Genomic DNA, 25,965 nt, shown 5'->3' on the forward strand with positions numbered 1-25,965 from the left:
GATAACTGAAGAACTGCTTGGTGTCAGAAAGACGGGAGACTTTTTAAAAATCAAGCAAAAAATTAAAACACTGAAACTAACCTATTTTTAGTTTCCTTTACATTGTAAGAGTTACGATTTGCACTGCGTGGAGGATACATATGAAAGTTATCATTGGAACTGGCATCTTGCTCCTCCTCTTCCTCCTCTTCATCTGTCCGAACAATTCCTTCAGAAAGGTAACCATCTTCATCTCCTTCTTCATCCAGGGCACACTGGGTAGAACCTCCCCAAGTTGCCATTGTTCTGGAGATTAAGAGACAAAATACAGATCATTCTGGAGATGAGCTACTTCACCTCCGACTAGGAAACAAACTCTGTACCCCCTGCCAAAAAAAATTATATATATATATATATATATCTACATGTATATGCATACATGGGTGTATATATAAAACTTCATTTAGGCATAATTAACTATGTGATGGCTGTTACTCTCCAACTGCTGTTATATAAAATGTTTACTCTGACCTCCACAAAACAATTCTTCAAATAAACTCGTAATCATATCCCCTGGGACTCATTCCTAAAGTAAACCTCCCTCAACTTTTTAACTTTGAGTGACAGTTTTCTAGATCAAAACCCTCAAGAAAATCCCTATCAGTTTGGTCAAGTGTCTTAGTCATTTTTTTTAAAAACTTAAAAAGAGAGAAATGTGATGCTATGAGAAGTTACAACAGTAAGTAGCTGGATTGAGTCACAAAGGTGATGCTTAACACCCAAGCCTCACTGCAATAGCAGACTAGTACTATGATGCAGAGGGCAAATGAGTTACAAGTGTTAAATAGGTGGTATTTTTTAAACTGATTTAAACACCTCTCTTACTTTTCTGTTCTGCTTTGCTGAGGTGTACAAAGGTTCTCAGATGCATCACTTCTCAATGAAACAGCCACTGGAGATGCAGTTTCGGCCAGACCTTGCCTCCTCTGATGTTCAGCCATCAGAGCTTCCAGCTGCTTTCTTCTCTGTCGTAGCTCCTCCCTTAACATTTCATGTCTTCGCATATCTGACCATACCTGTTATTTCAAAACTTACAGTCAAGTTACTGTAAATACTGGATTTGTTTCAGCCTTAAAGAAAAACAGGTTAATACTATTGCTAATACCAACAAAAATTTCTATCCTCACTCTATCCTTTTTACACTGAGACACCCATGAAGGTCAAAATGCTATTTTAGTAATAAATTAGAAAAAATTAGGCAACCATTAATTCTTACTGAATACAGTCAGGAGATATGAAAGACAAGGGTTCCATCTCTGGGTCAGAAAGATCCCCTGGAGGAGGAAATGGCAACACACTCCAGTATTCATGTCTGGGAAAGCCCATGGACAGAGGAGCCTGGGCCACAGTCCTTGGGGCTGCAAGAGTCAGACATGACTGAGCGACTGAACATGCACATATTAACTTCATCAACTATTGACAGAAAATTGTTATGTTTTCCATAAATCACATATAAATAAAATGCCAAAGGAAAAAGTTTTTCTAATTGAAATGAATACTACTTACTGTAACTATTCCTTACATACAATTCTGCCAAATATTTGTTAATAAAGGGCAAGACTAAAGATACTTAGAAGTATCTCAACTTAATTACTTTTTGGAAAAAATTATTTCTTCCCACAACTTAAAGGCACATAATAGGCTACATTTAAAAACATGTTTCACAGATACTCAGTTTTCTTCCTTAAGACATGACTTAAGACCCAGGAACAAGGTGCAGTATACAATACCTCATTATCTACCACTGAAGAATCATGAGGCTCAAAACCAGATTTGCTTGTACTGGCTTCATTTTCATTAATGGTTGGGGATGAAGTAACAGCTGGCATATGTGTTTTTGTGGGACAATTACCCATACTAGCAGCTGACAGCTAAAAAAGAATTAATAAAAACTATTATGAAGAATTAAAGTAATTGTTAATTTCATAAAAGTAATTATTTCACCACTTCTCTAGGGCTTTGGTACCATATTTAGTTTGTTATTGCCACACCTCAATTGCCATCATGATTCAAAGAAAACCTAAGAAAACAAGATGAAAATGCAGGGTAAAGATGATCAGTATTACCAACCCTCCAGAACAACAGGACATGAGGGATAAAACATTACTGTGGAAAATGTCACATACTGAACCCAACTCTGGCATATATTCCTCTGGTATTTAGATTGGGAACAAGAAAAAAGAATTAGACAAAGAATGAAAGATAAACATCTAGGAAACAGTTATATTAGAAATATCACTTGATACATTTCCTTTTCTTTGAAAACAAAACCTGACTCATAAATAAAGCTACTCATAACAATAAAGTATAGGAAAAACCTCAAAAAGAACAGATAGTTCCCTCCCATGTTAACCCTACTCCTGATTATGTGACAGGGACAAAGATTGTATGTTCTCTGCTCAATCTCAAACACCCATGCATAGGATACTATTTAATAAGCATATATACATATAATATTCAAACTACAAAAAAAATATTTTATTTTCAAAAAAAACTCATGGTAGCTTAACAGCTCTACCATGTAATTTTAGACCAGGAAGAAATGGAAATGCTTCTCCCTTAACTGCAAAGTTCAAACCAATATATTTTAATATAATAAACAGCTATGAACACACATGTTCTGAATCAATAGCCAGGCAGCCCAACAAGTGAAAGAATGTAGATAATCAGAGTTAATTCCTACGTGCTATCTTTCACAGTATAAAGGTACATCCCTAACCCATTTCATTTGTCCATCCATTTCTTTAATCATAAAAGACTTATAAATCTATCATATCAGAACTAGAAAAGACAAGGAGTACTTTCAATTGACATTAAGGTTTTAAACATCTTTCTTCAGACAAACAAAGAAATTTCCTAATTACCTGTAGGTTAGGACATGCCTTTTCCAATTCTTGAATTTTCTCTTGAATCTCCATCAGTTTCTTTCTTTCTTCCTGCAATTGTTTGAGTTCTCTCTGTTGCTGCTGTAGTTTAGCCTCATAAAATTTCTCTCTATAATTAAATTGACATTATATTTGTGGACTCCAGTAAATCTGATAACAGCATTAAACACGATGTAGTAGAGTACCTATGGAGACTTTCTAAAATTTTATGACATGAAAGTCAGAAGCTTAACATACCTTGCGTTTTCATTTACTCCAGCATCTTTCTGTGTTTTACTGGTATTTCCTCTAGTGTTATTTGCATTTTGTTTGGTGTCTTCTGCTGGGAAGAAATCCTCCACAGAGGTAACTCCTTGATCGGCTGCATCATCATCCTAAAACAGCATCATTATATTAAAATGATTTTGATATGTAAAGACATTATCCAACTCATACCCTAGTAAATATGACTTGGTTGTAAAATTCACATAAAATTGAAAGCAGTAGGGACAGCATATGATTTTTAGAGAATAATGAAGTTCATCTTCTACCAATGACAGGAAATAAAGTACTAAAACTAAAACAGTACATTAATAATTTGAGCTGCCAATTACCCAGTAATGGCAAACACTAGTTTGACTTTTCCTTCCTTGACCAGATTATGAACTATCAAAAAACAGCTTATATGAAAAAGATAAAAACTGTATCACTGAAGCTGGGACCTCTTGATATGAGATTTTTCTTCAGATGTAACTTTTATATCAACAATTTAACAATTTATGTCTAGTATCACTTGCTCAGTTAGTTTTCCATTTCCTCACTTTGGTATTTAGTTTGTGAAACACGTACCAATGGCTCCCAATAGAAAATCTAATAGAATGTACCAACTCAAATGTGTCACTGGAAAGACAAAAACAACAACAAATTACTTATGTTCCTAACAGTGGGTCCATATCTTCTGTTAAAATCAATGTACTTATTAAACTGTTAAGACTGGAGGTCATCTGTCACATTTTCTTAAAAATATTTAATGCTGTACACTTTATACATGCTTTCTCTGCAGATATCAACTGAAACTTTGACTGCTGGATATAGAATTCTAGTAAAATCTTAAAGAGTTGAAGCTGACTAGATTGCAAACCTGTCTAATCCATTTTAAGCTTCTAGACATGGTGTTACTCTGGTCTTCTCATAGATCTAAAAGCTAAGCTAATATATTACTAAAATGGTAAGCTTAAAAAGAAACTGAGTTGCAACCCAAAGATACCAAAGATGGACCATGAGGCATTTTCACACAATAAGTGGAAAAACCAAAGTATGAGAAAAAAAATACCCTTAAGTTTCAGATTGTTACATGAGGGTGTCTGAACACTTGATATAAACTCCAACACTAAAAGTAACTGACTACAGAATTACTGATGTAACACATGTTGTATTACAAGAGACTGGTTCAAGATGGCAGTGCAGAAGGACGAGTGCTCATCTTCTCCTGAGAGAGCACCAAAATCGCAACTAGCTGTTGAATCACCATCGACAGGTGGCCATTGGAACCCACCAAAAAAAGATACTCCACATACAAGGACAAAGGAGAAGCCGCAATGAGATAGTAGGAGGGTTGCGATCATAATAAAATCAAATCCTATACCCAGCAAGTAGGCGACCCACAAATTGGAGAACAATAATACCAAAGAAGTTCTCGCACTATTGTGAAGGTTCTAGGCCGCCCATCAGTATGCCCAGCCTGGGGATCTGGCAAAGGGACTGGGAATCCTCAGGGAATCTGACTTTGAAGGCCAGTAGGGTTTGATTATAGAACTTCCACAGGACAGGAAACAGAGACTCTACTCTTGGAGGGCACTAACACATTGTTTTACAGACTAAGATACATCAGATGGACATGTGGAGACTTAAAAGACATTCTAAGATTTTACAGAGCATATAAGTTGTCTTACTTAATCTAATCAGGAATAATGATAGTTTTATACAATCATGATAACTATATAACTGTTTAGAACTACTCCTGAGTCCCTTGGGAAAAAGGATACAAGTAAAGGCACAAGCAAAAGAAAACTACCCATAATAAAACAAATAAAACTTATCAATCTTAAACACATAAAAACTTGGGGAGTTTTGGATCATTTTTTAAAAAGCTCTCAGGACAAGGCCCCTTAATCCTTTGGGGTTGCAGTTTTCTTTTTTTCCCATACATGTCAAAAGAGCTCCATTCAACATAAACCTGAAGTTAAGCTGACTCATTTATAAGCCACCAAGTTATTCATCATTTCTCATCTATTATTCCCAAGCTGGAATCAGGACTGCTGGGAGAAATAACAAGCTCAGATATGCAGATGATACCACTCTAATGGCAGAAAGTGAAGATACACTGAAGAGCCTCTTGATGAGAATGAAAGAGCAGAGTGAAAAACCAGGCTTGAAACTCAACATTAGAAAAACTAAGATCATGGCATCTGGTCTCATCACTTCATGGTGAATGGAAGGCGAAAAAGTGGAAACAGTGACAGATTTTGTCTTTTTGGGCTCCAAAATCACTGCAGATGGTGACTGCAGCCACAAAATTAAAAGATGCTTGTTCCTTGGAAGGAAAGATATGACAAACTTAGCATATTAAATGACAAAACCCACTGGAAAAAAAAAATAATAATAAAAAAAAATAAAATAAAATAAAAGGCACTGTAAAAAGAATAAAAAGACAAGCTACAAATTGGGAGAAAATATTTGCAAAACAAATATAACAAAGAATTTCTATCTAGAAAAAAAAAAAAAAGGCAGAGACATCACTTTGCCAACAAAGGTCCATATAGTCAAAGCTATTGTTTTTCCATTAGTCATGTACGCATGTGAGAGTTGGACCATAAAGAAGGCTGAGCACTGAAGAATTGATGACTTCAAATTGTGGTGCTGGAGAAGACTCTTGTCAGTCCTTTGGCCTGCAAGAAGATCCAATCAGTCAATCCTAAAGGAAATCAACCTTGAATATTCACTGGAAGGACTGATGCTGAAGCTGAAACTCTAGTACTTTGGTCACCTGATGCAAAGACCTGGCTCACTGGAAATGATCCTTATGTTGGGAAAGACTGAAGGTTAAAAAAGAAGGCAGCTGCAGAGGATGAGGTGGTTAGACAGAATCACCAACTCAATGGACAGGAACTTGAACAAACTTCAGGAGATAGTAAAGGATACGGAAGTCTGGTGCGCTGCAGTCCATGGGATTGCAAAGTCAGACACAACTTAGAACAGAACAACAACGTATATGTATATATAAACATATAAGGTATTATTTATATTTCATTATTTATCTATGTAATCATATAGAGAGGTATATATACAATGATATGTAGTCGGAGAAACCTGGCATGCTACAGCTCATGGGGTCGCAAAGATTTGTACATGACTTAGCGACTGAAAAACAACACACTGATAGGAAGAAATCTCTGACATGTGTAGTAGGAAAAAAAGCAAGTTGTAAAATAATACAATCTATATAAACACAAAGAAATAAAAAACAAAACTTTTACGTAATTTTTGTTACAACTGCAAACTGATTTAAACGTACAGAAATCTCTGTGAAGGAGAATGGGATTATGAAAGTTCAGAGGGAGTTTACGAGTAATGTTTCCTTTATTTTAAAATAAAGTACACAGTCATCTTTCACCTGAGTAATTCAAAATAAGCATTTCAAGAGAGGCTGTAAATAACACTTGAATTTTTTATTATTCGCCAAAAAAAAATTTTTCTATACATTTATTAGTGTGGTTATATACACTTCATTTTTTTGACGTAACATAAGCTAAGCAAACCTAAACAAAGACAAATCACTAATTTTACCAGATTATTTCTGGATTTCAAAAATCATATAAATTTGAATACTTTAGAAACACTCTTAAGGATATTTCTATACAGTGATTATGTTGCTGAGAAAACAATAGAACTATATATGTAACAGATGAAAAGGACTGATTTTTAAAAGTTCAGTCATTTTTAAAAAGGTTTATAGCTAGTCATAACTTTGGACCACAACAGTCAATAAATACACTGTCTAGAAGTCTATTAATAATTATGTAATTTTATGTTCATATATACAAATGGCTTTTTTAAAATTAACAACTAAAAGGTCCAAGTTTTACTTATTTGGCCTTACTGAATAAAATTCAGACAACATATGGTTTTTCTACATCAAGTGAGTTAAGATCTCAGCCAGAAGTCTCAACTCTGGCTCTGACAACAGTACAACTGTGGTCAATTAACATTTTTAATCTGTATGTATACCCACCTAATTGAGATGTTACTGAGTTCTACATGATACAGAACTAGAATCTCTGGCAGGAACTTGTTTTTGTAATAAAGTTATACTGGTACACAGCCATGCTCATTTGTTTACTGTCTCTTGCTGCTTTTGTGCTGGGTATTGTGACAGAAACTGTTTGGCCCACAAAGCCTAAAATATTTACTAATTCACCCTTAGGAAAAGTTTGCTGATCTCTGGTAATGTGGCATGTAAAGTGCTAAGCATATAAACCACTATATAGTTAGAATTCAATAAACATATACTAATATACTTATACCCACATAATTATCAAACATATACACACATTTTACCTTACAAGACTGTACTTTTTTTGACAGATTAAAAAAAAAAGCAGTATTTACCTGCACCATGGCAACAAGGTTCTGTAAGTGTCTAAGTTTCAGTTTTGCAGCCATAAGCTTCTGGATCTTATGCTCAAACTCAGCATCTTCAGGAGTCTCAATGATCAGGCTGCTGCTGTGACTAGACAGGGAAGCCCCACTGAGGGCCTCATCTTCTGCCTCCTCCTCCTCCTCCTCCTCCTCCTCCTCCTCCTGACCCTGTGCGACAGGCATCTCTTGTTCTCCTTCTCTGTTGTATCGACAATCTGCTGAAAGTATGTATCACTGAAATCAGTAACTTAAGGAACTTAAGAGCTCTAAAGAAAGAAAATCCACTTTCCAAGAATATGGTACAAGTGTCTGTGAATAGTCAATCATACCTGAAGGAGGAGGCATGTTTAGAGCCCTTATGTTGGCAGCAGACCTGTTGTTAATTTCACAGTTAGAATTAACAGCTCGCCCATCTCTATTGTTAGAAACACACTGTGCATTAGAATTACTATTTACTTCATTCCAGGTGGCAGCTACTTGTGGATTTCTGAAAGGAAGGAAAACAACCTCAAGTTACTTAAGGGAAAAAAATACATGTAATATTAAAAAATCAAAGTTTTAGAACTACTAACAAAATAATTCCAAACTATGAATGTCATTGGCTATTTCCCCATTTAATTTCATCTTTTAAATAAATGGCTCCTGCATTTCACTAGCTTCAGCTATCCAGAAATTTAAGAAGAAAAATATCTTAAAACAATTAAAATTACCAAAAAAAAATTAAAATTACAACAAAAAAAATTAAAATTACATCAAGAAATAAAGACGCAGGAAAATGACAAGTTATATACTTCTTATAATTAACTTATATTTGATGTAACAAACAGCAAATTTACTAACCTTCTGTACTCAATACATCCCTACTTGCTTTTCTTTACAGGACAAGTTAAGATTACCCTGACCAAACAGCAGACTTACAGGAGAAAAGCTTAAGTAAAATGCAAACAGTAAGTACTCTACTGAGGGTTTTCTGTTCCATATTAAAAGTACTGTTAGAATGAATATGTTAGAAAAACAAACTTAAAAAAAGTTCTTACCGAATGTTAGTAACAGGTTCAGAGTTTTCATGCTCGGAATCATATTCCGACTCTTCAGTATCTTCTTCTTTTGTGTTTTCATTCACAGCATCTGTCATCATATCTGATGTTTGCTCATAATAATGAACTAATTCTCTTAGTTCATTCAACCTCTTTCGAACTTCATTTAACTTCCTGATAAACAACAAATATATACAAATTAACACCCATTTTAGTAAAACAAAGTATAAACTATTTCCATACAGTAGCAGCCAACACATACAAATGTTAAACTCAGTCAAATACCCAGGGTATGAGACTACAATGAATTTAATTTCAAGTACAGGTTATTCAAAATCTCATCACCTTATATCTGAACGGACAAAAATGTACAGACAAAAATTAAGAAATTCTCCTTAAACTGCTCACTTTAAACAGGTACAAACGTTAACAGCTTAAATCTTAATGTCAAAGATATCCCTAGGTTTCTTAATAAGTATCAATAATGTGAAGTACTAAATATTTCATTTAAATAGTACCTCTCAGGCAAATCCGATATACAGGGATTACTGAGCATTTATGGAAGATTCTCAATTTGTCTACAATATATAGAGATCTATAAAGTATGCCACATTTAATAATAATTAGGTTGTTGAGTTCTTACTGAATTCCAGGAATAATGCCAATAGTTTTTAATACTTAAAATGCCTTTATGATCAAATATATTATGCCAGACAAAGAGAAAAAGGCTTAAGTGAGGGTGTTATTTGTCCACAGTCACACAGCCTTGTGAAATACAACTTCAAGGCTATCTGACTCTATAGTCTGGGCTAAAATACACAGCTCTTTTAACTGCAGCCCCTTTCCTTGTAAAACAGGAATACAATATGTACTGCTGGGCTCGCTCACTCAGTCGTGTCTGACTCTTTGTGACACTATGGACTGTAGCCCACCAAGCTCCTCTGTCCATGAATTTCCAGGCAAGAGTGCTGGAGCAGGTTGCCATGCCCTCTTTCAGGAGGTCTTCCCAACCCAGGGATCAAACCTGCATCTCTTGCCTCTCCTGCACTGGCAGGTTGATTCTCTACCACTGTGCCACCTGAGAAGACCCCAGGAATACATTAGCTCACAGAAATTACATTTCTCTAGGATAACTCAAAAACACATGTATAATACACACACACTTATTCTTCCACTGTATCACTTAAGAATGTTTATCATATTAAATTCAGTTTTTCCAGAATTTTCAACAAAAACCCCCAAATTTGACCCTATGATTCAACTATAATCTATGTAAACAATGTGCGTAGAAATTATTTACTGGAGTTTTTCAGTTGGATTTAGGTGGCCTTCATTTTCATTCTGATTCTGAGAAACTAAAGCAGCAGCAGGATAAGGAACAGATGGCGTGAGGTTATTGGATTCTCCATTGACCACTGGTGTTAAGACTACAGGAGCAGAGGGAGCTGTGGTTGTACTTCTCTGATCCACACTCCTTTGTGGAGAGGCTGAAGAAGGCACAACTACCGAAAAAAAAAAAAGCCAGGTAACATACATAAATATAGCATCAAACAACACATTCACACTTTGCTTGGATAAAGAAAAATAAAAACTAAAAGTCATTAACATCTTAAATTCTGCAGCTTTAAAATGTGAAACTTAAGCATATAACATCCAGGCTACTTGTTTATTAACAAGTCCCTCAACCAAGCAGAGTTAAAACAGAAAGGAAAGAAGAGCAGGAAGACAAGATGGAAATCAACAAGGACTATGATATGCTACCTTGAAAAAGTAACACGAGTGCTTCTCAGATCAATCTGGTTCTAGGTTAAGTTAACGCAGCCACTGTGTACGATGTGCAGCCCACCAGCTACAAGTTTAGGGGGCAGCCCTGGCTGATCAGGTCCCTGAGAATGTTCCACTCCAGAGGGATTCTATCTGGTCTCCAAGATGGAACTCTTCTTGTTCCAAAACATAAACCAAAATTGTTAAAGTGACTGTGGTACATTACATCATGAAATGTAATAAGATTTTCTAATTGGTTGATGGCTAATCCTCTTCAGCTCTTGAACTACATTTTACTCACTCTTCTGTCCACACAGATCAAAGATATCGTATGCTTTCAAGCACAATGAATGAAGACTAAGAATCTTCGTGCTTCTCTCTCTCCTACCACTCTAAGCTATTATCATTTATCTTTCTCACAATGACAACCATCATTTGTTGCTCACGTTATCACCTGCTACAGCTGGTTTCCAATAGTCTTTTCTTTCTATTCCTTGACTGTTCTACCTTTTGCTGCTGCTTTCACGCTTTTTCCCAGAGAAAAATATCATTTTCTAGTCTCAGTAGACAGAGTGCTCCTTTCTTTATATATATAAAACTGACCACAAGACTCTGAGTACAACTTCTGAAAAACTTAAAGACGTTTTTCTTGGTTATGATCATCAGTTTAGGAAGAATAAGCATTGGGATTGGATTACACTCTGGAGGAGGGGGAGGAGTAGCTGAAGTTGGGGGAAAGAGAAGAGTGTGTTTCAGGGTGGAAATAGTACACTTCTTTGAGGGTGGCAGAGAATTAGATTGAAGAACAAGGAACAGGGATCCAGAGATGGTTTTCTATCCCTTGATTTTTCTTTATTAAGACAGCAGCTGAAATGCTAGAGAATAATGACCAGTGGGGTTGACCCTGCCAATTCCAATTTCCAATGTACAGCTCCTACTATCAACTGAGGAAGGGGCAGTGACCACACTTGGAGAAGGATGAGGTTAAATGAGGACAAGAAACTAGATCTCAATTAGACAAAGGCAAGTAAAACATCTGAGGTCGGAAAAGACAGTTTCTACAGTATAACTGAGATGACCATTGATTTTCTTATATAACTAACTAGTTATAAATCAATATAAATAACTAGTACAATCAGCCCTCCATATCCAAGAGATCTGCAGATTTAACAAAAAGCTGACAGAAAATATTCAGGAAAAAAAAAAAAAACATGAATCTGCAGCATGCTGGTTGACTGTTTACACAGCATTGACATTGTATTACGTATTGTTAAGTAACCCAGAGATGATTTCAAGTGTACTGGAGGAGGTGCTTAGGTTATATGTAAATTCTATGCCATTTTAGATAAGGGACTTAAGCACCCTCACATTTTGTTATCTGTAGAGGGTGTGGGTGGGAGTACTGGCACCAATCCCCCATGGATACTAAGAGATGGTTGTATAATTATTTAACCTAGTATATTAAGCTATATAATATAGCTTATAGCTGTATAAGCTATATAATATAGTTATACAGTAAGTATAACTAGGCTGACTGTATGCCTTTTCTATTCCCACCTGAGATGACTATTTCTATATTTCAAAAACTGTGGTGTTTGGAACTTTCTGCACTAAGTAAGTTTTTCATATCAGTTTTTTTCATATAAATACTTCCTAAATCTGTTTCATAATTTTAAAATAAATGTAGTAATCTGGCTTAGTTTTTCTTTAAGGAAAAATTTTGGATATGCTAAGAAGTGCAGCATTACTATGTCCAAGTATCTAAGCACTTTGATATTTTTCCCTTTCTAAAATGCTACCAATTTTTCAAGCCCAAATTCATCTTTTATTCTGAATTTTATAGAACATATCTACCATCTATTTGACTCTACATTACATTGCTTTATTACTCAAAAATGTTTCACATACAAGTCCTATTTCACCACAAAAATTATAATTTTCTTGAGTAACTATGCATTCATTCATTCATCAAATATTTACAAAGTAATTACTACACGTTGACATATATACTTATGTGTCCTCTACTCACTGCTAAGCCAGATTTACTTACATGATGAATTGTTCAAATGCTGATCTCGAAGTGTATGAAGTTCTCCAAGCAGTTTGTCCATTTTTTGTTTCTTTTCTTGTAACACTCTCATCTTGCTAAACAGTTGGACTTTCTCATCAGGTAAATGCTCTGAAACTGATGGATTTCTGCTCTGAGAAATCTCTCTAGTTAATGAAAGACTTTCTGCTTGTCTTCTATTGTCTGGAACAGCTGGAGGCTTATTAAAAAAAGAAAAAGAAAAAGAAAGGCAATTCAAGGCTGCATTCTCATTTTAAAGATGTGTAAATATTCTTTATAAAAAGAGATAAACATCTGTCTTTATAAAAAGAGATAAACATCTGTGCAGGTTGTGCTCCTGGGTAAGCATATGTCTTTCCTTTTCCCCAATTACATAGAGTTTCCTGATGTGCCACTATAGATACTGTGATATATACAGTTTTATAGACACAAATAACTACACAGTGGCGATTTCTGGATGTTATTGCCTGGATCTAAATTAAGTGCTAGAAATGCCCCATTTTATACAGAATAAACCTTCAGAAATCTCATCCTCTCTCTTGCCATCTTTTTAGAATCACCATCATGAACTTCTTTACCTATCAGTTTTTCCTAACACTTCTTTCCTATTAAAAAAAATTAATGAAATATTTATGAAACGTAAATCCACAAAGGATTAGGGAATCATATAATGAATAACCACCACTGACTTTAGTCCAGTTTCAATATTTAATATTAAGATGTTACAGGAAAAACCCCAACAAACTTCTTGGCTAACTCAATACTTTGCCACATTCACATTAATTCTTTAAGAGAAATATTATGGATATAATATTAAAGCTAAAGCTTTATATGTACAAAACCTCAACTAATTACTCTCTCAAGAGATAACCACAATCTGGAATTGGACATCTACCATTCTCATACATGTTTTTATTTTGTAATACCTATGTATGTATCCATAAAAAATAAACACTCATTACACATTTTAAAAGATAAGCTAAGTGGTATCCTTTTTAAACTTTCATTTTCATTCATTAGCTTTGGTTCATTTACTGTAACTGGTTATGGGATTTCATTCTGTGTATATCATAATTAATTAACCCATTTTCCTGTTCATGGACATTTAGATTGTTTCTGCTTTGCTATTAATACAATGCTGCCATGAACATTCTTCTTTGTATCTCCTTTTGAATATCTTTCTCCAAGGTGGGCCACTGAAGGGTCACCAGAGAAAATGTACTAGATACTGCTAAATAACTCTCCAAAGTAGTTGAAACTCTCCAAAGTAGCTGGGTCATTTTAAGTTGGTCAGCAGACAGGAGATAATGCACTGTCAACCATACTCATTTCCAGTGGAGAGAGATTAATTCACTCTTTAATATTCAAGGCCCACAAACTGAAAATTTTCATTTATATCATTATTTACAAAGGTCATCAAATTATAACTTATTAACTCTGAAATTAAACTTTAGAACTTCCTTGTTAGTAAAACACTGCAAAAACACAGATTCACAAAAACAGTTGTGACTATACGATCTTTAAGGTAAAATAAGAATGTGTCATCTAGAAGCATACAAAGGGGAAGTTTCACTCATCACTACATTTAAAGGAGGTATTTCCTCTAATTTAGTGTTTCCCAAAGTATAGTTCCAAGATGTCCAGCAGTGGAATAGTACAGCAGGATGCCCATCTCAAATGTGCGAATCAAAACAATTTTGAAAGTGGAGGTTCCCACTGACCAGAAATCTACAATTTCTAACAATCATGCTGCGTCACATCTACGCTTGGTAAAGTTTGAGAAGCACTGCTTTCATTAATGTGATTTTAAATCCAGTACACCAAAATAATAAAGTGCCTCCATAAGAATCACAGCATACAGAATCATGGCAATCAGATACCTGAGAATCACGAAGCTGATTATGAAAATGCTGAATTAAATCATTCAATTCTTCGTTTAGTTCAGAGGTGATACTGACTCCAGATAGGCTACCTGTAGTTTCTGTTACAATTAGAAAGAAAATTAACAGCTATTCATTAAAGCAAATAAATGAAAACAACACTTTTACTTCTGAGAAGCTAAAAATAAATTGGAAGGGGGTGTGCTTAGTCACTCAGTCGTGTCTGACTCTTTGTGACTCCAAGGATTGTACCACGCCAGGCTCCTCTGTTCATGGGATTTCCCAGGCAAGAATACTAGAGTGGGCTGCCATTTCCTTCTCCAGGGGGATCTTCCTGACCCAGGGATCAAACCCACGTCTCCTGCATTGCAGGCAGACTCCTCACCATCTAAGCAACCTGTGAAGCCCAAATTAAGGAGTAGGGGTGGGGGTTTAAAAATGTCACTTAATGTAAGTTGAAACTAATTAACTCTTATCTGCCAACTAATCATTTTATGTTTCCATCTAACCTGAAATAAAGGAAAACTCACAAAACTCTAGTATTGTGGCTCAACTCTTTCTGTCCCAACAGTCAAGAAGGGAAACTGCTACATCTCAATTAAGAAAAAGGACTCAACACAGTTCTAATGAGGTGGATGAACCTATAGCCTATTATACAGAGTGAAGTAAGTCAGAAAGAGAAAAACAAATATCATATATTAACACATATATATGGAATCTAGAAAGATGGTACTGATGAATCTATTTGCAGGGCAGCAATGGAGACAGACATAGAGAAGACTTATGCACAAGGGCGGGAGGGGAGGGGAAGGAAGGAGAGGATGAGGTAAATGGAGGGAGTACCATGGAAGCACACACACCACATGTCACACAGACAGCCAACGGAAATTTGTTGGTACGCCTCAGGGAACTCCAACTGGGGCTCTGTAACAACCTAGAGGGGTGGGAAAGGGAGGGAGGTGGAAAGGAGGTTCTCGAGGGACGGGACATATGTACACCTATAGCTAATTCATGTTGATGTATGGCAGAAGTCAAACCAATGCTGTAAAGCATTTATCCTTCAATTAAAAATAATTTTTTTTAAAGGGGAAAAATAATAGGGACTCAAGAGTCGGGGTGCAAGCAGGTCTACCAAATTAGGCTGGAAAAGTGGCAGGGAAAGTGGTGAGTCTGAAAAAGCCCAGCTGATTCTCACCAGCCTCAATCCCTACCTCACCCAACAAAATCAATGCTCTATACAGGGGTTGGCAAACTTTTCCTAAATATTCAGATAGTAAATATGTTAGGCTCTGTGCAAATACATTACTTGTCTCAACTACCCAATTCTGCCTTTGCAGGGCAAAAGCAACTATATATAATATATAAACAGACGAACATGGCTGTGTTCCATGAAACTTTATTTCGGGCCAGTTTGCTGACTTCTACAATAGAACAGGTAATTTATTGAAGCACTTGCTTGATATACAAGCTATACTGAAAGACCACAGTTTTTATCTTCGTTAGGCAGTATTCCCAAGGCAGTATTCTGATGACAATTTTGAGAACAGTTACTGCTCTACTACTTACTCAACTATGGTTATCTTTCCAGCTCTAAAAGATACTATAAACTATTTCTGTTTTGAAGGAAACTATTAACTTTTTCAATGAGAAATTAGAGTTTCAGGGCAGGATAATATCGCATGTATCTAGTCCAAACTATTTGAAAAAAATAAATTAGAGTCTAGGATAACATACAAGTTAGTTAACTGATGAAAGGGAAAGAAACTCTTTCCCATGAAAATCATGTTGCCTCTCTTCTAGACCAGAGGATTAATTATTGTAAGTTTGTTTTTCCATCAGTATTCTCCTGCAAAATCTCGTAAGTGCAAGAGTAAAACTGTCTTCAATCATTAACCTAAAATTCTTTTTGAACTAGTACAAAAAATAAATTCAAATTTAAATTCCTGTCCATTCTCCTCTTGGTCCCAGACTCATAACAGTACAGTAAAAAAAAGAAAAAAAAAATTACCTGCTTACTACAAGGGAAAAATAGGGATGAAGATTTGCATAATTATAATTGTATACTATACCATATATACACAACTATATATATATGGTATATTCTATACTATATATAATTACTATGAAAGAGTAAGTTAACTTACAAGTCATAAAAATTTCCTATGAAAATGGAAAATTAAATTATGAACAACAGTGATCAGAAGGTTGAGCCAATGGGCTCGGTGTAGACAGCATGATAAACTGAATAACAACAGCATAACTTCAGTAAGAACCTAAAATGGAGAGCCCACAGGAGATAAATTATTATTAGACTGGGACAACACACTACTACAAATTAGACCTAGTTTTCCTGAGTTCTAAAAAGTAACAATTTGTTTTTGACTTACTGAGAAATTAACACTTAGGTTTGAAGGTAAGGAGAAGAACTATAAGGTTAGATTCAATACCAAAGAACTCAATACTATTTCCATCTAAGTGATACAGGACTCTGAGGGAAGAAGGAAGAAAGGAAAGAACCTTTCTGAGTCTCAGGGAGACTGGATAGGATACAAATTTAGTTCAAAGGAACTAGTGCATACAATTGGGTACCTTACGGATACAATAGTGAAGCTAAAGAAGCTTACATTTATCCACTGCCTCACTTAAAGTTTTAACCCTTCCTTGGCAGGCAAGCAAAGTATAGCAATCCTAGCTGAATTAAGTACAAAACACAAAAATAAAAGCAACAAGAACCCTATCAATCTGAGGTGCAAAAACAAAACGACAGCCCGTCCCATTACCTCTTATGGGTGCTCTCTGATGCAGAGGCGAACGAGCCGGCTGTCTGCCTGGCGCAGTATGATGGCCAGGAGCTATCTCTGCAACCTTTTCTGCATAACGGGAGAAAAGCACAGGACAGAGTAAGCCTTACATGTAGGTTTCTAAACTAGGCAACAATCCTAGATCTGATTATATAACCACCAGCATCTACCTTGCAATCCTATCATTGCTTACTGGGCCTTACTTATAAAAACAACATCCTAAGACAGCAGCATACCAGAATCATCCATCACAGCTATAGCTTGCTCGGCTTTATGCTGCAGGGCCAGGAGAGCAGCTTGTCGTCCCTGCAGAGCTCTCAGCTGCTCCTGCTGCTGTAACATCCTTTTTAATAAATCATGTTGTTTCTTCAAATTTTCTATCTCTTCCATAGGCTCCTGCTGAGGATCTCTGGCCTGAAAAATAAGACCAACAACACTTATATCTATTAAAATCTATGCTCATGAGTCAACTATCAATGGTAAAATACAAACATAGATAATAAACCTGTACTACATATACAACCCTAGATACAGACTTGAAAGGGAAAAAAAGAAAATGATGACACAGAGACAGCCTGTCATGTTAAGAATCAGGTAATTAAGTAATTTCAAGGTAAAAGACCATATGCATAGACTTAGCATGAAGAATTAACAAAAGGAAAATAAAGGAAGAGGCTTACAAAAAGAAAAACGGTCAAGAAGGCAAAAGGAGCTACACACAGAAACACAGACACATGCACATGTGCGCGCACGTGCACACACACACACACAAAAGAATGAGATCCAAGTCTTATAGAAAAGGAGAAGCACATTATACCAGGTTAATGCCCCAAAAGTAGCCCTGAAAAAGCCCAGACCAAAAAAATGTTCTGCCCCATTCCTACAAGGGATGTTTAAACCCAAAAAAACCAACAGAAAATTTGTTAAATTTTTATTTGATTTTTAAAATGCATTTTTATTTGATTGTCTGATGTGAAAGGCTTTAATTTACTTGTATCACTTCATATAAACATACAATAAAGAAAAATGCTTTTTTCTTTTAAAAGATGCTCCTTTAGATGAGTCTGAGAACACAAATTACTTTGAAATTCCCCCTAAGAGATAGCATTTTGCCTAAAAGAGGAACAGACTGAATAAGTGTCAATTATAAAGAACTAGAAAATTTTAACTATTAATCTTCAACCCATTCAAATGTAACTCAACCAGAAATATTATGGTCAATTAATCAGAGACAAATTTAAGTGCAACTTGGAAACAATAAAATTTTAAGTCAAATTATGCACGAAATTATACCATAATGGTATTTTTCATCATTGATTTGCCTTTTAAAATTTTTATATCTTAAAAGTGTAATGATTTTACCTAATATTTACATAAAGTAATTCTATCAGCTTAAAAACAGTCAATTTTAAATTTGTATTGCTATCAAATTTTTGTTGGGGTTATTTATAGACTTTAAATGAATGACCTCCCTTGGCCCTGACTGAAGTTACCAAGAAGAATAAAGAAGCTCAATGATCTCTTTGGAAAATAAAAATGCACTGATCTGTTTTCCCTATGTACATTTAATTCCAGGAGAAATTAAGGAGAACACAAATGGCTCTAGAGAAGTTTCCTTCTGGGTGACATTCCTTATCAATACTTTGCAAAAAATTCTTCTCTTTACCTCCCCAAGGAGAACTCATCGGTAATCTGAGTCAGAATGAGTAACCATGTAACTTAGCAAGCAATAAAAGTACATGGCTCAGAATTAAGAACTCAGAGAAATGAAGATCAAATAATAAGTAGAAGACTGCAGTCAGAATTTTTGATGAATGTATCAGAGAAGCCAGGTCAGTGCTCTATCTATCATGAACATGGAAGAGAAATAACACATCTTGGTTAAGCTACTATTTCCTGGAGAATTCCCAGTAAACTGAACCCATTTTCAAATCAACAATTTACTCAGTTCTCTCCCATCCAACACAAGTGGAGTTACTCTGTTAACATTACATTCATTCCTATAAAAAGTCATCTTAGTTGCTCAATTCAAGATTGTTTACATCTTGTAAAATAATTTGAAAGGTGAGAGAAAACTATGAATCTGAGATAGCAAGTCATCTCAGATTTGATCCAAATTAATTTCATCGAAAAGTCAAAGGGAAAGTCACTCAGTCATGTCCGACTCTTTGCAACCCCATGGTCTATACAGTCCATGGAATTCTCCAGGCCAGAATACTGGAGTGAGTAGCCTTTGCCTTCTCCAGGGGATCTTCCCAACCCAGGGATCAAACCCAGATCTTAAACCCAGGTCTCCCGCATTGCAGGCAGATTCTTTACCAGCTGAGCCACAAGGGAAGCAATTTCATCAAAGTCACTGGTAAAATATAAACCAGATGCAATTAGGTACGGATTTCAATTGGAAAGGCTCAGAGAAATATCTCCAGATTGACATTAATCAAATAGTCCAACAAAGCATCAATGGTAAATAACTAAGAAAAGAAACATTACACATATTAAGACAAAAATTCATCTAGGAAAAAAAAAATCAAGAATCCACTATCTCCATCTAATTCATAATTTCCTCATCTCTTAAAATTAGATTAACTTTAAAGAATTTACTAAACAATTTAATATTAAGGTTTCTTACCCAAATTACATCCTTAGCTTATGTCTTAAGTACTGAGAACTATCTCTGAAGAAACATAATCTGGCTTGGGAGACAAATCTAGCCCACATGAAATAATCAGAAATGATAAAAAAAATAATAATAATAGCAAAAAATGGGTAGATGGCATTTTGAAAAGCTTATGAATTCTCTAAGAAGTGAGATTAAGTGTGGGGAGAAGATGAGTGTGGGAAAACAATGAAAGCATTCTGGGAAGGCTTTTTAAAAAAATTATGCAATGATATGTCTATAAAATATTTCAAGAAATAGACTCTGCCCTTGTAGGCAACTCAAGAATATCAATTATTTCCTATTAAGCTGCAATTCACAAGGTTGCTTTAAGCTTGGAACCTCCGTTAAGACACCGTTTTTCCCCTAATCTTGTAACAGAATACTACATTTTGAAAGATGTTAAAGAGGGAATGAAGGAAGGTGGGGGGGTGGACAACAGGTTCTGAATAGCAGAGAAAGGATAAAGACAGTCAGTGGGAATTAGGATTTTTTTTTTAAAGAAACTGAAATCACTTTATGAACAGAGTACTGACAGAACTACCATAGGATGGCCCTAAGAATCAAAAGATTAAAAAGAAGCAAATTAAAATAAACTCCAAAAAAGAAGTTCAAGAGGAAAAAAAAAAAAAGTTCAAGAGAAAATCATATTCATTTATAAGGTCATTATTCAAAGAAACTTAAAAACAGAACAATAGCTTTTAAAAGCAAACATAATGCCTTAAGGAAAAAAGCTAGCAGATACTATGCTATAGTAATTGTCAACTCAAGTTCTGCTTGTTGCTATTCAAAGACTTCAGAAGAAAGGAACATTAAGTTCTAAATGATATCTATTTTCCCCCATTCACCTTTTCTCCTCCAATGCTACTAGTTTTAAAAATAAGCAGCTACTTTACTCTTCTGTTGAACATTTTATAGTAAGATCACTATGTTGTTGCTGTTTAGTGGCTAAGTCGAGTCCAACTCTTTCGCGACTCCTTGGACTGTAGTCCGCCAGGCTCCTCTGTCTATGGGATTCTCCAAGCAAGAATACCAGAGTGGGTTGCCATTTCCTTCTCCAGAGGATCTTCCCGATCCAGGGATCAAACCTCTGTCGCCTGCACTGGCAGGCACATTCTCTACCTCTGAGCTAACAGGGAAGCTCAGCGGGTTTGAAACCATATCTTCAAAACCTTGGGGGAGGTGGGGTGGGACACCAAAATAACTAGAGGTTAAGTTCAGTCATTTTAATTTTTTTTAGTCACTTTTAAACAGCCACAAGAAATATAAATGTTATGTACATAACATAACAGAGAAAGACTAATCCTAGGTAGTAAGCTAGTAAGAAAACATATGAAATTGGTCTTATCTATACTCAATTATTAAAACAGTACTGTACTCTGTCAAATGGATAGGAGCACTTTTACAAATGCTATTTTTTATTCAAACTGTTTTAAGTGGAGCTACACAAATAGTTGTCTTCAAACCCTTCCTGAATGTCTTGATGCAAATCATTGAAAATTTCTAAAGAAAGAACATTTAGAGCAAACACTGGAGAAAAAAGGAGCAAAAACATTAGGAAACAAGCGCTAATAAAATATTTTCCTAAAAAAAAAAAAAGAAGGGAAGGGATTTCCAACGGGAAGAAAAATATAAACCAAAAACACTATAAAAATATTTCATTCTTAAAAAAAAAAAAAAAAAACAGGAAAGGTAACAGCGTGGTCCATTTTTTCTCTCTTTAATCAATGACTAAGGAAATAAGAAAGGATTTTAAAATATCATTTTAATCCATAGACACAAATATTAGAAACAAAAGGCAACTAATGATCAGCATTTAAGAATGTGTTATATTTTGAGCTTTTTCTCAATAGCAAAAACAAAAAGGAAAATGGATTAAGTTTCAAGTCCTTTGTTAATGCAAATTAAAAACAGCTACCACACATAGTCCACGGAGAGGAGACTAAGAAAGCAGAAAAGAAGAAAAACAGTAAGGGATTTTTACCAATGCATTTTACTAATGCAAATTACTGTACAACTAACCATGTTAATAACATACAAATTTAAAAGTTATGGCAACAACAGAAGAGCAAATAAGGAAGAGGAAATATGAACAAAAGAGGTGCTCATTTAGAGGGTTCCCAAGTTAATATTATAAAGTATACCTTTGAGGGAAATCCACGTTTTCGGCTACATTTCCTATTAGGCCTCAGCTCCCTGTCATTCTGAGGAGGTCTGTCACCTTCCCCTTTTGGACTTGTAGTAACGTCAATGTCTGAAACCTGTTCTTGTGAAGCTGAATTCCCTAGTTTGTCCTCAATGCACGGCCGAATTCTCAGACTAAAAGATGCCTGCTTTATTAAATAGTGTAGCATATTAATTTCTTAATACAAACTCCTGTTTAACATACAAGCCAGCCTTGTAAATAAATATAAAAATTTACCAGTCCATGATTTAGAAAATTAATCCACCTTCTCCCCAAGTGGCAATAAAACTTTAGACTTTTAAATTCCCATAGACTAGACTATTGGCTTATTCTAAATAAGTATCATTTCTTAGGCAATTTCCAAGCTATACAACAATCACTGAAGTATATTTTAACATTTACTGTATGTTACTGATTTTCAAAATGTCCTGATTTTATGCTATGAAAGAAAGTCTCATCTTGGTGAACACTATACACACTAGCATATACAGATAAACTATTATAATCAATTATATCACTTCCCACCCTTCTCAAACACAATTCCTTTATGCACATGCCCCCACCCTTCATTTCTGCTAGAATGAAATGTGAGAAAGAAATTATTCCCACACACTACTGTAAACAGAAAAACAATTTTCCCACAGTAGACTGCATTCTTCAACAACCGTTTGGATCAAGCCCTCTGAGCACCTCCTGGTGAAAATAATGGGAGAGAAAAAAAAAATTCAAGTTTCCTCTTCGAATCAGGAAGGGCAAGGATGAGAAAGGAGGCAGATAAGAAACTATGCAGGGCAATGCTGAAAGGAAACAAACCCTCAAATTCCTAATGCTGGCTAGAAATTGGGAACATACCTCAGAAACAAACGATACACATGGTCTATCCTTTCACAAGAAAGGCATTACTGACTAGAGGGTTTCAAGTTTACTAATGCATTGTTATAGGTGCAGTTGCTAAAATTAAAATGTTTACAAGTATACTAGTTTCATACTACCTTTTATGAAGTGCATTTTACAAATCTTGCCTCAAAGTTCTGAAAATTTCTGATTATTTTCCCAAAAGACAGTATTTTGATACATCTCATTTTGCAAAGTTAAAATTTATATACTTTCCTCACTAAATAAATCCCAAAGTAAATGCTAACCTGTCCCATTTTCAACTCAGTTTATCAGCCGCCTGGTTTGGCTTCAGTTCTACACTAGCCTGACAAATGTAAATCCTAACAGCCTTCAAATGGGTCCTCAATGGCAGAGAAACTTGGGAGGCTTTGCCAAAAGATGACATGCCAAGCAATGATACTGTCCTCATGACTAGTACATCTAAAATGAATTTTAACTCTTCCAATGCCTCTTAAAATGAGCAAAGCTGTGCTTAACAATACAAATGAGGAAACCCAGGTTTTCGCAAGCTGAAGACCAGAAATTATTAATCAACCATTAAAACTACTTTTATGTTAATAAAGAAAACTTTTAAATTTCCACGTTCAAAAAGAATATATACAGCATTAACAATCTGAGGGTTTCTTCCCTGAGACAAATTTTTCATTAAGGAATGCCTACAAAAGTATTATTGTGAAAAATAAGGGGAAAGTTTGTATCTTCATTTCCAGCACTTTAATTACTAAAAAGCTGCTTACCGTGGCATCTGAAGCCTCAGACCGCACATCTATGTTTAGCGATGTGCTCTCAGCTACAGAACCAGATCCCACAGCTGAATCTATAGTCCGAACATCCTCCTCCTCATTTTCTCTAGCCTGAAATATTTTAGTGGTATAAATCATACAACTATTAAAAAGGGCAATAAAATGTTACAAGGGACGGCACGATTTTTTTAAAATATATTAACTCCTCTGGGGTGGCAATCACAATGTCATTACCATAGGTACACACTGATGTACTACAAAAATCACTCAGTACATTATGTAAAAGGTTCAAAACTTACAAGAATTTTCTGGAGAAATTTCATATATGACTTTTCTTGTTCTTTAAGGTGATCTATTAGATGAGTGAGGCGCTCAACATTAGCAGATCTTTCATTTTTCTCTACAAGGTCTTCCCTCATGGAACTAGCTTTAGTAATATAATCACGAATCTGAACAAGCCTGCTTACAATCTGCAGGGGAGATTTTGGGGGGGATGGGGGGACATGAAAATAAACAGGATGTTAAAATGAGCATAATTTATTGAACAGCAACAACTTTATAGATTTTAATTTCAAATAACCAAAGATACTGCTAGGTTTATTGTATGAATTCATACATGCAAAAGATCTGAACCAAATTTACAATTTAATCAAAACTTAATAGGCAATACTAACAACTCCTATTTCTATTAATTTCAAAATTAGTTTTAATTTACATTACTTGAAAACTTCACTTTATAAAACTGCATATTAAACTTTTATATAAATTCTTCTAGTGTTTCTTTATAAATTTTAAAAATTACTTTTAAAAGAGTTATCTTTTCAAATGAATTATATAATCATTTAAAGAAATTTCTACAACAATTAATCACATTACTCCAACTTCTCTTTACTAAAAATTAACAATACAGCATTTCACAGGTGAACAGAAAGTCTTAATTCACCTGACTATGCCACTTCTACAATCATTTTTGTAAAAAGACATTTACACAGTTTTGAATAAACCTGACAGGATTAATGAGCAAAAGTTAAGGAAGTACTTTGCGTGCAAGGTCGCTTCAGTCGTGTCCAACTCTTCGCAACCCTACGGCCTGTAGCCCGCCAGGCCCCTCTTGTCTAAGGTATTCTACAGGCAAGAACACTGGATGGGTTGCCATGCCCTCTTCCAGGCGATCTTTCCGACCCAGGCATCAAACCCTTGTCCTTCATGACTCCTGCACTGGCAGGTGGATTCGTCACCACTAGTGCCACATGGGAAACCTGGGAAGTACCTTAATTCTACCTAACTGAAATTCCTAAGTGTATAAGTATTTTTTAAAATCTTCACACTTCTACTCTGAGATTTATGAAATAATAAAAGAAATATTATCACCTGGCTGCTCTCCATTGCAGGCTCTCCTCTTCCATCTTCTTCAGAGACTTGACAGTTTTGCAAAAGGTCATTACTTAAAGCAGAAGCAAACAACTCTTTACACTGTGCTGATCCAATCATTTCTCTCTTTTGAGGACTTACAGTGGGATCTTTGCTCTTGTTAGTATTAATCTGCATAGGCAAAAAGTTGAAGGGCTTTCGGTTCTCACTAAGCTGACGTTTGTTGTTAGCAGCTGTTGCTCTACCTTGAGAATCACTTCCAATGCTTCTCTATACATGAAAGAAAAACCAAATCCCACAAACATTAATCTTTCAAAATTAAAAAAAAAATCCAATGTTCTTAGTCAGCTTCACCATCAGATAATGATTCAGGAGGTATATATAAAAGATCTGTCATAAGACTCAGCGCAGCTTCAGACCTACAAAATTCTTTCAGAAAAATACCAAATTCAATTATCACGTCCTATTCCTCACTCTGTCAGAGACAACTGAAATGATGGCTATGAGCAAGACTATTCTAAATAAAGTAGTAGGATTATGAACCATATTTATAACTCAGATTGCTAGTCATACTTGATCACAGAATATAACATAGGCTTTGGACCTAATGAATCAATGTTGATTAATACAAACATTAACATAAAGATGTGTCAACGTGAAGCACTATCTGATAAATCATTTAACTTAGTGCCCGGCATACAGTAACTGTTCAATAATTGATACAAAGGTGACTAAATGATACATGATCATCACCGTCATCATACCAGACTGGAATCTATCTTTATGCATATTTAGGGAAACTTTATCACGTAAAGATCAGACAATAAAATGTGAAGAGTTCATTTTCACTTCTACTTGCTTTTAGTTCTAAACTTGACTTCGGTGATTATAAATACAAATAACGGTTTTATTCTAAACTTGAGATAATAGCACATTCCACACTTAGCCAATGATAAAATATT

The 25,965-nt window shown here is 35.2% G+C and overlaps 1 protein-coding gene across 17 annotated transcripts in view; it reads right to left on the reverse strand.

Moving 5' to 3' along the window:
• The window catches only part of PCM1 (pericentriolar material 1), an 85,362-nt gene that overhangs the window by 45,031 nt on the left and 14,366 nt on the right, over nt 1–25,965 (reverse strand). For 6 of the 17 annotated variants that reach the window (XM_043893335.1, XM_043893331.1, XM_043893334.1 and 3 more), the window contains 17 exons: nt 25,004–25,273; nt 23,932–24,102; nt 23,627–23,743; nt 21,952–22,140; nt 17,388–17,565; nt 17,131–17,220; nt 14,351–14,451; nt 12,453–12,669; nt 9,939–10,140; nt 8,639–8,812; nt 7,931–8,088; nt 7,572–7,819; nt 3,162–3,298; nt 2,904–3,033; nt 1,770–1,910; nt 865–1,055; nt 82–285 (listed from right to left, as the gene is read on the reverse strand). In XM_043893335.1, coding sequence (XP_043749270.1) covers nt 82–285; nt 865–1,055; nt 1,770–1,910; nt 2,904–3,033; nt 3,162–3,298; nt 7,572–7,819; nt 7,931–8,088; nt 8,639–8,812; nt 9,939–10,140; nt 12,453–12,669; nt 14,351–14,451; nt 17,131–17,220; nt 17,388–17,565; nt 21,952–22,140; nt 23,627–23,743; nt 23,932–24,102; nt 25,004–25,273 — 2,918 coding nt within the window. Of the gene's footprint in view, nt 1–81; nt 286–864; nt 1,056–1,769; nt 1,911–2,903; nt 3,034–3,161; nt 3,299–7,571; nt 7,820–7,930; nt 8,089–8,638; nt 8,813–9,934; nt 10,141–12,452; nt 12,670–14,350; nt 14,452–17,130; nt 17,221–17,387; nt 17,566–21,951; nt 22,141–23,626; nt 23,744–23,931; nt 24,103–25,003; nt 25,274–25,965 lie in introns of those variants that run through there. The other 11 variants (XM_043893336.1, XM_043893333.1, XM_043893328.1 and 8 more) reach the window with 7 other exon arrangements.

Source organism: Cervus elaphus, chromosome 32 (assembly GCF_910594005.1).
Source record: "Cervus elaphus chromosome 32, mCerEla1.1, whole genome shotgun sequence".
In the NCBI taxonomy this organism is placed as follows: Eukaryota; Metazoa; Chordata; class Mammalia; order Artiodactyla; family Cervidae; genus Cervus; species Cervus elaphus.